At 42.8% G+C, this 13,001-nt stretch overlaps 1 protein-coding gene across 1 annotated transcript in view; it reads left to right on the top strand.

Annotated features, from left to right (window-relative positions):
- lgr4 (leucine rich repeat containing G protein-coupled receptor 4) overlaps nucleotides 1-13,001 on the top strand; it is an 84,599-nt gene that overhangs the window by 58,138 nt on the left and 13,460 nt on the right. Inside the window, exons 4-6 of the mRNA XM_033038622.1 lie at nucleotides 995-1,066; nucleotides 8,438-8,653; nucleotides 12,818-12,889. Coding sequence (XP_032894513.1) covers nucleotides 995-1,066; nucleotides 8,438-8,653; nucleotides 12,818-12,889 — 360 coding nt within the window. The remainder of the gene's footprint in view (nucleotides 1-994; nucleotides 1,067-8,437; nucleotides 8,654-12,817; nucleotides 12,890-13,001) is intronic.

The raw sequence follows: 13,001 nt of genomic DNA, 5'->3' as shown, positions 1-13,001 counted from the left end.
CATAAAGATCAAATCTTTTATGAAGTTTAGAAACTTATCAAATGTACAGGATTTTATGTTTTGTAAATGGGAATTGCAAAATAAAGACATTAAATCTGTCTGATAAGCCCTATTTGGAGTATGATGAAAATGTCAACTTGCTGGAATGGTACAAGGCATGTGGGATATTAGCAGAGATTCGCAAAAGCCTGAAAGTTTTAAAAAGGCATTTGATAGAGGTGTTAATTTTTGAACAGCTTTAATGGAATAAATAATACTTCCATTAGCGAAAAAGTCAGTTATTGGAGAATACGTTTAGGATAAAGAGCAGAAAAACCGAGTGAAATGTGAAACCTTTTTCCACAAACAGTTGGCAGCATTTGGAATTTACTGCCTGAAAGGATGGCAGGATTCATTTTATTTGAGATTTGGCTGAATAATTAATTGGAGGAAAAATCGCTGGGGCATGGGGCAAAGAGAGCAGGGTGGTGACAAGGTTGGTAGAAGAGCCAGCAGGGTTGTGCCTAGTTTGTACCTTCTGGGCTACATTGCATCTGCGTTGGCTGTCACCGGTCCTTTGTATACTGTCAGTGTTGGTTATCACATTGAGTTTTCCTATCACCTAGATATGTCAAAATTCTTCCCTTTTACAGGTAAGGCCCGGCTTGTTCTAGCCCACATGAGTAGATTGCAGCACAATCTCAATGATCAATTCCAGGGTCGTCAAGATAATTTTCTTTGAGCACTGTCATTTCTGAGATTGAATACGTAGAAAAATACACTGGTCCATGGAAAGTCATTAATTGACGAATTTTGGCTTAGTTGTCCTTTGTGGTCCACTGATTTATTGGTCAAATGCATAGCTAATTATATAAGCCAAATGCAATGGCTAAAATGTATGATCAGGGAATAAATATGAATACATAGCAGTGAAATGTAATATTGTTTTGCTGCTTTGTGATATTGAGCATTGTACTTTATGGGGAAAATTGAGTGGTCTACTGTTCTCTCATAGGATGCTTCAGAATAACCAGTTGAAAACTGTGCCAAGTGAAGCCTTGAAAGGACTTTCTACACTACAATCATTGTAAGTACTGAACTGGACTTTGCTGTTACAATGACTGTGAAACAACCATGCTCCTTGAATCGGGTGGCAATTTTAGCTTTGTGCATGGGTAAAATTTAATGTGAACATCTAGAAATTGTATCTCTCTGATCTACTCCTCCTTCATAGGCTATGCTGTTTGTAGTCACCTGCCGTGATCAAACTACTGAGGGATTTGAAGAGAATATGAAAATGGTGGGGACATTTAACCTTGAGCTAAGTTGCTCAGTGAGTTTAGGAGTGCGGGAGGGATTAAACATTGATAACTCTGTAGATCAAAGGAGCCCAGCTGGAAATGCACTGGAATAATCAAAGCTGAAGACTAAGGTGTGGCAGAGTAGCTGGATGCTTTTTTAATTGATGTGAAATTAGTTATGGAGAACATTAATTATTTGTTCGTTTAGATTTAGTCAAGGAAACTAATGTTTATCTAAGGCAACTGCTATTGTGAAATGGAGATTATTTTTGGGATAAGCAACACAGTTCCAACTGTGTACAACTAAGGGAAGGAAACACGAGCATGCCTGCCCTGCCCTTGTTTAGCTTTTCTCTTGGCTAGGTTCATGTCGTTGTAGAAGGACAGGAGGGAAATGATGAATGGAGACACCTTCAGGGCTAATTGCAGCACCCAACACTAGGCTGCCACCTTCCGTTGTCTTGCACCCGAATCCACTGCTCAGTGACAGCGTACAAGCTTTCCATTGGAGCAGAAGAGCGAGTGAGGAAGATGGAGAGGTCACTAGTGGTGGGTGATCTCTTGCAGGGATTGGTGAGAGGGTAGAGAGCAGAAGGGAAGAGGAAAACCGAGAAAAGAGGAGGACAGTGGCAAAGTACGAGACCAGGGAATTGGAGTGTGGGTCAGCATGGTGGGTGGAAGGTGAGACAGATGGCCAATGAAGGAGAGTGTACTTGGGTAAAGAGAATGAGTGGGTTTGAAATGGGGGTAGCAATGGGTAATATGTGTGCCTCAGCCCACTGTCTTAATGAATAAGTGGTGCTGAGTTATGAGAGAGGGCTGACATTAAAGAGGAAGTGTGTGAAATAAGATAAACAGTTTTTTAAAAAAAGTATGTTTTCAGATATTGTTCCGTTTCCAAGATGGCTGCCGGAAGGGAGAGTGAACGCTGGCGCGATTAGCTGCCGCTGCTCTCTCTTTGAATTGTGTCTGAATTGTGTATTGTTGATGTCTTTACTATTTATTTTTTATTTTTTTGTCGTTATTTTTTGTTTTGTTTCATTCCGCTTACATGTTTTGTATTCTGTTTACTAAATTTTGTAAGGTGTCCTTGAGAGTCTTGAAAGGCGCCCATAAATAAAATGTATTATTATTATTATTAGATGTTTAGCAATTTAGAAAATGGATCAATCCTCGGTTCCAGGTGGAATTTGCCCCAAGTTTTTAAAGGGAATCGAGAAGGGAATGTAAGAAGGCTTTGCTCATCAGATTTCAGTTCAGCCTTGCCATAGTAATGGAGCCAGAGGTTTGGAGGTCTGTGTATTGTGCACTATTTATAAAGTGAAGAAGAAATAAGCTGGACAATGCTGAAGAAACTCAGCGGGTGAGGCAGCATCTATGGAGCGAAGGAATAGGCGACGTTTCTGGTCGAGACCGTTCTTCAGACTGAAGGTAGACAAAAATGCTGGAGAAACTCAGCGGGTGAGGCAGCATCTATGAAGCGAAGGAATAGGCGACGTTTTCAGGTCGAGACCCTTCTTCAGGCTGATGTAGGGGATGGGAAAAAGGAAGGATGAGGCGGCGATGGTAGGCTGTGGGAGAGCTGGGGAGGGGAAGGAGGGAGAAAGCAAGGACTAGATGAAATTGGAGAAGTCCATGTTCATACTGCTGGGGTGTAAACTGCCCAAGCAAAATATGAGGTTCTGCTTCTCCAATTTGCGTTGGAACTCACTCTGGCCATGGAGGAGGCCAGGACAGAAAGGTCGGATTTGGAATGGGAGGGGAAGTTGAAGTGCTGAGCCACCGGGAGATCAGGTTAGTTAATGCGAACTGAGTGGAGGTGTTGGGAAATAAGCTACGTAAGTGCATGTCAATAAATTATTAGAATCACTTTAAGGCATAGTGTGAATTTATAAAGAGTGCCATCTTTGACCAAATTGATTGAAATTTTTGTGGAGGCCTTGAGGGTTGTTTGAAAGATACAAGGCTTCTTACAAGATCTTGCATGGCAAGCGGATCAAATAGGTCAAAGGGTGGGGAGGGGAGGGACAAATAGTTCTAAAATTGGCTTTGGCAGGAAGCTAAAGATAATTGCTGTTTTTGTGACTGAAGACTATTAATTGGGGCTCTGTACTCTGGTCCTTGCTTTTTGCAGTACATATTACCACATTAGACTGAAGTATTGGGGACAAGGTAAAGAGGTTTGCAGATGGTAAAAAAATTGTGTGGGAACTTGACTGAAAAAGCACGAAACTGCAGGAGGAAATGGTTTGTACACAAAAATGCTGGAGAAACTCAGCGGGTGCAGCAGCATCTATGGAACAAAGGAGATAGGCAAAGTTTCGGGCCAAAACCCTTCAGACTGTAATGGAGGAAATGGTTTGATCAGTTGGGCAGGAAAGTGACAGATGGAATTTAAGCAATAGAAAAATAAGGTGTATTTGAGTGCCAACAAGGCAAAGGAATAAACAATAAACAGGAGGATATTGAGCGGTTTAGTTTAGAGATACAGCGCGGAGAGGCCCTTTGGCCCACCAAGTCAGTGCCGACCAGCAATCCCCACATACTGCACTATCTAACACACACTAGGGACCTTACAATTATACCAACCAAGCCAATTAACCTACAAACCTGTACGTCTTTGGTGTGTGGGAGGAAACCTAAGATCTCAGAGAAAACCCACATGGTCACGGGGAGAGAGTACAAACTCCGTACAGACAAGTGCCCGTAGTCGGGATCGAACCCGCGTCCCAAACGCTGTAAGGCAGCAACTCTACCACTGTGCCACCGTGCAGCCCCTGCCACCGTGTGGAGGAAAAGAGCGATCTTGGAACATGTTGCAAATGTAGATTGGGAGCAGATATGAGTGGGTAAAACAACAGCTGATAAGTGAGAAACATGAAAGCTATAGATGCTGGAATCTTGAGTAAAACACAAAGGGCTGGAGGAATTTGGCAGGATAGGCAGTATCTGTAAAGTAAATGGGCAGCCTGAGTTTTGGGTTAGGACCCTTCTTCAGACTGCATTTTAGGTTTGGTCCCTGCATTTTAGGTTTGGTCCCCAGCTGATAAGTAAGTCTTTTAAAAGCATTGGTAGGAGTCCAGGGCCAGCTTGTCCCAGTAAGGGTGAACGGCAAAGGTGGCACGATTAGGGAACGTTGGAAAATGGAAAATAGTGAGACTGGCCACTGAATCCATAGGCATATTCATTTCCAAGATGATTTTACAGCTACCAAGGAAGAAAACGATATTATTGTGTGCAGGATATTTTTCATATTGTTTTTGATTACTTTTGAATTCCAGAGATGTTGCAACATATTCTGAAGTATTCTAAACCTGGGAACATGGCTTTGCATGCCTATCAGAGGCTTTCTCAGCAATTTTGTGGACAAGTAAGAATAGGAGCAGTTTATAATAATGTATTTACAAAACACAAAAAACAAATCCAAAAAAGAAAGGTTCAGTATTAGATTCAGTGAAGGGCACACAGGATTACAGCACAGGAACAGGCTCTTCAGCCTACTGAGTTTGCACCTTCTAGCAGGAACTCACATATACCACTTTGATTTTAATTTGCTCACATTCCCATTCACTCTCCCAAGATTCTACCTCTCACCTTTGCTCCAGGGGCAATTTACAATGGTCAGATAAACTATCAATCTGCATCTCTTTGGAAAGTGGGAAGAGACAGGAGCACCCTGAAGAAACTCACTGTACAGGAAGGGTATGCAAACTCAGCACAAACTGTATCTGGATAGCTGAAGGTGTGAGATAGTAACTCGACCAGATGCCCCACCATGCTGCCTAGATAAGTGAAGGGAGGACATCAGGACAATAGTGATCATCATACAGCCTTTTAAATTATAGCAGAAAAGGACATCAAAATGATAACAGAATTACAGTTATTGTAGATACTAATATTGTGAATAAAATACAGACATTCTTGAGGTAAAGTCTCATTTTATACTTGGACAATTTTTGCATGTGAAATAAATTAATTGAAAAGCATTTATTTCCTCTTACTGGCGTTACTAAAAAAAAAACAAAGATGGTAGGTTTGTAATTTTCAATACAAGTTCTATTAAAGGGTCTGTCCCAATTGGCCGTCATTCGCGCGCCATTTATGCGTCCTGCTAGCGTGTGGGTAGCGTGGGACGGGCGCATGGTGTGGAGGAGTGTGGACTTTGTCCTGCAGAAAATCATCGCTCGCCACCGGCCTGTCGTGTAACTGACGGCCAAAGTGGGACAGGCCCAAGACCCTGGCGCGGTGCAACGTCTCGCCTCCAACAGCAGCAGAAGCAGGCAAACGATCGGCGAGCTCGGCCTGGGACTCACGGCCGTTGCGGATCCGGATCCGCCCCCACTCCTACTCCCAGAGCGGGGCCAAGACGATTGGAGATAGACACAAAATGCTGGAGTAACTCAGCGGGGCCGGTAGCATCTCTGGAGAGAAGCAATGGGTGACGTTTCGGGTCGAGACCCTTCTTCAGACTGCCAGTCCTGCTGAGTTACTCCTGCATTTTGTGTCTATCTTCAAATGACGTCACGCGCTCCAGACGGCTGTGCGGGCGCATGATGATGCGCGCGACCGTCGCGCGGCAGTCACTACCACTCTGTCGCGTAAATGACGGCCCAAGTGGGACAGGCCCTTAAGATTTATAAAAATCTTTGTTGTATATAGTTCATGCTAACCTCAAACCATCACTTTGCAACTAATTTAAAGGCTGTCTTGTGGCTTTTTGGCATGGTTGAAAGAGTTGCCAAATAAAAACGAAACACAAAGTTACCACTATCGACTGCATGAATGTGGCCAATTTTTGTTTATGTGATATTAAATGAAACCAGGACACTGGGAATCTGTTCCTTTATTTTTCTTTGAAATACTGCCAAGAGGACATTTACTACCAGAGAGAGTGGGTGGAGCTTGACTTAATGTCTCATCCGCAAGTCGAGCTGTGTTGTTCAGGTTTCTGCACTGTACTGCAGCTTGTGTTGCTGAAGTCTGCTTGAACTAGTGGCACAGCTAGAGCATTCTCATCTGATTAATGGCAGGCACATTGTCAGCAAGCCAGGCGTTCGTTTATTTCCATCTTACAGTAGCTCTAATCTGGCATGTTGAGGACTTTGGCATTGCTGAATGTCAGATTTTCCAGCCTGTTGGATGCTATTTCTATTAAAACCCCAACACCTGCAATTGTATATTTCCAGTGAACCAAATGCATCCAATGAGTTTGGCACCAGTGGAAGAGAGCATGAAAAAAGAGGGCAACATGTAATGTCTGGTGAGACTGATGTTAAATGATCAAGATTTCTAAGTGAGCAGGAGTTCATTGTAGTGTTGAGCCCAGATCGTTTGTATGTGAAGTGGGAGATCCGCCGGCATTCAGTTCAATCATTTTACTTTCCAAATATTTTATTAGCATTATGTGCTTGTACAAGGTGTTTGCATGGGTGGTGCTCGAGTATTTGTTAGCACATCTCTACCAGCTTCAATCCAGGCACTGGAAATTATGCCTTAGATCTTCAAGGCATTGGACGGAATTCAGTCAGCAAGGTAGTTGCATAACTTTCAACCAGCATCTTGCAGGGCAGCATTATCAAACAGCTCATTTGATTTCTATTGTTCACACATGGGCTGTAGCCTATTTTCATTTAGTCAGTGAATAGTCTTGATGGCTAGCTTGTTTATGAAGGTTTTCCAGTGTGTCTGGTAATGTGTTTTTTTAACCTGCAGAGGTATTGCTGTCTTTATATTTTTATGTCTTTAATTTCCATAAACGCTTCTGTTCTCAAAATATTTAGTTTAGCTTATTGTCACGTGTACCGAGGTACAGTGAAAATCTTTTGTTGCGTGCCAACCAGTCGCAGAAAGACGATAGTGTTCAAGAAGGAACTGCAGATGCTGGAAGATCGAAGGTACACAAAAATGCTGGAGAAACTCAGCGGGTGCAGCAGCATATATGGAGCGAAGGAAATAGGCGACGTTTCGGGCCGAAACCCTTCTTCAGACTGATGGGCGATACATGATTACCATCGATCCATTTACAGTGTATAGATACATGATAAGAGAATACCGTTTATTGCAACGTAAAGCCAGCAAAGTCCGATGAAGGATAGTCTGAGGGTCATCAAAGACGGTGATAGCAGTTCACTACTGATCTCTAGTTGTGGGAGGGTTCCTGATAACAGCTGGGAAGAAACTCTCTGAATCTGGAGGTGTGTATTTTCGCACTTCTGTACTTTTTGCCTGATGGGAGAGGGGAGAAGAGGGAGTGGCTAAGGTGTGACCCATCCTTGATTATGCTGCTGGCCTTGCCAAGGCAACGTGAGGTGTAAATAGAGTCAATAAAAGGGAGCCATCCTCCACTAAAGATGCTATTTAAAGCAAAGTTGTTTGCTGGGTGTAGTTTGTGGAATTCTTGATCCTTCACCTCGATGACCACAATTCATTCTTAAGGTAAAGGCTCATTCGACACCATAACTGAGTCCATAGCTGAGCTTTGGCATAGCCAGCAGCAATTGTTCGGAATCCGCATAGGTTACCATCTCGATTTTTGGGTCTCCACCAATATTTGTGTGATCGACATTGTACAGCATGATTATTGTTTCATGTAGAATTCTGAGTAATTATGGTAGGTCTTGTGATACAAGTGGAATTTGGTTAGGCATTCCATTTGAGAGAACCGCCCTAGAACCATTAGTATTGCAAGAGTGGAAGAAGTTGTGTTTACTGTGAAAGAGATTTGTAATACCGTGAAGTTTCATTCTGATTTCTTTTCATAGAGTAAACAAGCAAATTATGATGCAGAGAATCCATTTTCACAATTGTTGTCTGATGTTAACAGGCAAGCACAAATAAGTGGAAATTGGACCAAAACATCTTGGCACAGAAAAGATTTCTGAATTCATAGCATTTTGACAAACTTCCTTGTTTATTTATGAATAGAATGATAAGATTTTCGATGTTACAGCTATGAAATTGATGTTATTAACCATTGTGGAAATTACATTTATTTTTTCAAACCTTATTAAATGGAATGACGTTTGCTAAACCTTACTAGGGAATGTGTTCCTCTTCTGTTCAAGCATTATGCCAATGTATTGCAAGATGGTGATTGGGCTTCATCACAAGTTGAAAGGATGAACATATTTTCTTATTGCTTTGTTTTTTATTGGCAGGCGTTTGGATGCAAACCATATCACATCTGTCCCTGAAGACAGTTTTGAGGGACTGATCCAATTGCGGCACCTTTGGCTCGATGATAATAGCCTCACGCAAGTTCCTATTTATCAACTGAGCAAGCTACCTGCACTGCAAGCCCTGACGCTGGCATTAAACAAAATCACACACATTTCCAACTTCGCCTTTGTAAATCTCTCCAGCCTAGTTGTCTTGTAAGTGCCAACTTTCTAAATTATACATCTATTAATAAGTGTGTTCTCTAAGTAGTTTTAAGTCGCATATACTCTTCATATTTTGTTTAAGAAGGAACTGCAGGTGCTGGAAAATCAAAGGTAGACAAAAGTGCTGCAGCATCTATGGAGCGAAGGAAATAGGCAACGTTTCGGGCCGAAACCCTTCTTCGACTGATGTGGGGAGGGGCGGGAAGAAGAAAGGAAGAGGAGGAGCCAGAGGGCTGAGGGAGAGCTGAGAAGGGGAGGAGACAATAAGGGCTGAGAAGGGTTGGGTCATATTCCACTTGGGCAGTTTCTACCCCATCGGCATTGACTTCTCCAATTTCCGGTAGCCCTTACTGTCTCCTCCCCTTCTCAGCTCTCCCTTAGGCCTCTGGCTCCTCCTCTTCCTTTCTTCTTCCCCCCCCCCCCCGCCCCCACCCTACATCAGTCTGAAGAAGGGTTTCGGCCCAAAACGTTGCCTATTTCCTTCGCTCCATAGATGCTGCCGCACCCGCTGAGTTTCTCCAGCACTTTTGTCTACCATATATTCTTCATAGGCTGGTGGAAGAGATTAAAAATATTTTTTTTTGGGCAGCAAAGGAAACACATATTCTGATATTTCATAAAAGTATTGCCATACTTCATATGTCTTAATTCTGGCTTGATATATAAAGCTGGGTATATGTATTTACATGCTTCATTGTCAATACCCATTTCTGATGTATGTAAATTGAAGCCTTTTAATCTGAGTGATCATATATCAGCCTTTCCATCTGATATATTTAATTTGAAAATGGCTTCCCAGGCCTTTAGCACTCTGGGAGCGATGAGCTGTGAGCTTAAGCATCTTGACTCACTTCAGAATAGTACTAATTGTTGGAGCCGGACCGGATAACATACCGGGGCGTCTGCTTAGGGGATGTGCCGACCAGCTGGCTCTGGTTCTGACAGACATTTTTAACATCTCCCTGAACCAGGCCATTGTTCCATCATGTTTCAAGACAGCCACCATCATACCAGTTCCCAAAAAGTCTACAATAACCTGCCTGAATGATTACCGCCCAGTAGCACTCACACCAATAATAATGAAGTGCTTTGAGAGGCTTATTAAGCAGCACATGGTCTCTAAACTCCCCTCCAGTTTTGACCCGTTCCAGTTTGCTTATCGCCCGAACCGCTCCACAGAGGATGCTATTTCCTCTGTAGTCCACCTGAGCCTACAACACCTGGAGGAGAGGAACACCCACGTGCGGATGCTGTTTGTTGATTTCAGCTCAGCATTTAACACGATAATCCCCCAGCATCTGGTGAGCAAACTGGCACCCCTAGGTTTCAATACCATACTATGCAACTGGATCCTGGATTTCCTTTCTGAAAGACCCCAGTCTGTGCGGGTGGGGAAGAACACCTCCTCGGTCATCACACTGAGCACCGGATCCCCTCAGGGCTGTGTCCTGAGTCCGCTGCTCTTCACATTGATGACACATGACTGTGTCGCCAGGTCCACTACTAACCATATCATCAAATACGCGGATGACACAACAGTAGTGGGCCTCATCCGCAATAACGACGACCAGGCATATAGAGAGGAGGTGGAACAGCTCGTGAGCTGGTGCAGCAGGAACAACCTTCTCCTAAATGTGAACAAAACCAAGGAGATTGTCGTCGATTTCAGAAGGAAAATTCAGCCCAGTCACACTCCACTTTGCATCAACAACTCAGCAGTGGAGCAGGTGAAAAAGATCAAGTTCCTGGGGGTGCATATAACGGACACCTTAAACTGGTCCACAAACATTACATCTCTGGCAAAACGGGCACAGCAGCGGTTGTACTTCCTCCGCAGGTTGAGAAGTTTACACCTCCACCCTCCCATCCTCGCCACCTTCTACAGAAGCACAATTGAGTCGGTCATGACCAGCTGCATCTCTACGTGGTGTGGCAGCTGTACAGCTGCGGACTGGAAGTGCCTTCAGAGAGTGGTGAGGACAGCGGAAAAAATCATTGGGACTTCTCTTCCTTCAATCATGGACATGGGGTATAAGCGCTGTCTGATTAGAGCTAAGGGCATTACCAGAGCCCCCACACACCCACAATTCGGACTGTTTATACTGCTTAACTCTGGGAGGAGGTACCGCAGCATGAAGAGCGGGACAACCAGGTTCTGCAACAGCTTCATCCCCCAGGCCATAAGATTACTGAACAATAAAAAAAACCGAGGCTAGAACTTTTAAAATATCGACACTTTTTTTTTTTTTTTAAACTTTTTATATATATTTATTTTACAGAACCATGCACATGAGGCATTTTTATGGACGCACCTAGCACTTTTACTTTTACTATTTACCTGATTGGAGAGTCAAATGCAACGAAATTTCGTTCAAGGTGCACTGTGTCTAGGTGTATATCTGAATGACAATAAAGTTTTCATTCAGGTGCTATCCTTGGAAGTATGTTTTCCCATTTCTATGCTTGCTTTTGATCTTGAGAATCCCATGAAGAGCAAGGAGTTCTCCTGGTATCCTGATGAATATTTATTTTCCCAACTAATGCTGCCAAAAATAATTGCTGTTGTCAAGGGTTGTTCTCTGCTGAATGACGACAGGTAGTTCTGCTATAGCACGCGTTTCCATAAAGCTAATTGGATAAAACGTGGCTGATGAATTGGAGAACACTATTTGCATTGTGCTGGTTATATTGCTTATAATGCTACTTTGACAGGAACTTGCGAACCGTTACTTGACAGGAAATTGACAGACAGAAAAAAAGCTGGCTTGCAAAAACAGTTCATGGAAAAAACCTCCACGCAGTAAGCAGATAATTGACCAAAAATTACTTCAAACCGTCTCTTGTGCAATGATACTCCATTAAACAATGAAACACAGACTGTACTATCTTTAGCTTGCAGTAACAAAAATAAACTTACAGGTATTTAAAAGACCATTTATTTGTGAAAGTGCTGCAAGGGCTATTGTGAGACTGAAATTCTTCAGACCCTAACCCCCTTTTTTCCCCCATTGACAGTTGTTTTTTTGGTGTGATATTCTATAGCTTGAGCTTTATTAGGAACACAGCTATCACTGTATAGCAATACGATCTGTACTGCCTTTGAATCTGTCGCAAGGCAAGTAAAAATAAAAATTTGGTTTATTTTTACAATAAATCAAAGTAATTTATTGTAAAAGTCAACACTGACAAGTGTGGGAGATGTGGTTAAAATGCGGACCCAGACAGTCCTTTCAGGTTAGGCAGAGGTTCACTTGCATCTCCTCCAACCTCATCTACTGTGTCCGTTATTCAAGATGTGGACTCTTATTCATCAGCGAGACCAAACGTAGACTGGGCGATCATTTCGCTGAACACCTTTGCTCCGTCTGTCTGGACCTACCTGATCTCCTGGTTGCTAAACTTTAGTTCCAATTCCCACACTGACCTTATGTAAGAAAGAACTGCTGATGCTGGTTTAAATCAAAGATAGACACAAAATGCTGGAGTAACTCAGCGGGACAGGCAGCACCTCAAGGAATGGGTGACATTTTGGGTCGAGACCCTTCTCGACCCGAAATGTCACCCATTCCTTCTCTCCAGAGGTGCTGCCTGTCCCGCTGAGTTACTCCAGCATTTTGTGTCTATCCTCACTGACCTTCTTGTCCTAGAACTCCTCCATTGTCAGTGAGGCTAAATTGGAGGAACACATATTTCGTTTGGGCAGCTTGCAACCCAGTGGTATGAATATTGATTTCTTTAACTTCAAGTAACCCCTGCATTCCCTCTCCCCATCCCTCCCCCACCCAAGTCACATCAGCTTTTCGTTCTCACCCAGCAAACAGCTAATAATGGCCTGATTCCTTTATCATCCTTTTTTTTGCATATCTTTCATTCTATATATCTCTCTACGTCATTGTCCTATATCCCTCGTTTCTCTTTCCCGTGACTTTGTCTGAAGAAGGGTCTTGACCCAAATCGTCGCCCATTACTTCTCTCCAGAGATGTTGACAGTCCCGCTGAGTTACTCCTGTATTTTGTGTCTATCTGTGGTTAAAACACTTTGTATGGCACTAGACTTTGTTTCAAATATGTTGAAGTGTTAAGTAGTTTAAAGTACAAAATGATTTTACTTTTTAAATGTTGACCTTCCCGCTTTCTCTTTTCATTTCTCTACAGACATCTTCACAATAATAAAATTGACACACTAGATATCCACTGCTTTGATGGGCTTGACAATCTTGAGACGCTGTAAGTATGAATTTTTCCATTTGTGTTTTCTGGGCAAGCAGCCAGATTTGTACGATTAACTTGGACCTCAAACGGCAGAGGAATTATCAAAAGGATTTGATTTTGAGTATAT

The sequence above is a fragment of the Amblyraja radiata genome, chromosome 20, assembly GCF_010909765.2.
Source record: "Amblyraja radiata isolate CabotCenter1 chromosome 20, sAmbRad1.1.pri, whole genome shotgun sequence".
Taxonomy (NCBI): domain Eukaryota; kingdom Metazoa; phylum Chordata; class Chondrichthyes; order Rajiformes; family Rajidae; genus Amblyraja; species Amblyraja radiata.
The sequence above is the reverse complement of the archived record's forward strand: the minus strand, read 5'-3'. Positions and strand labels throughout refer to the sequence as shown.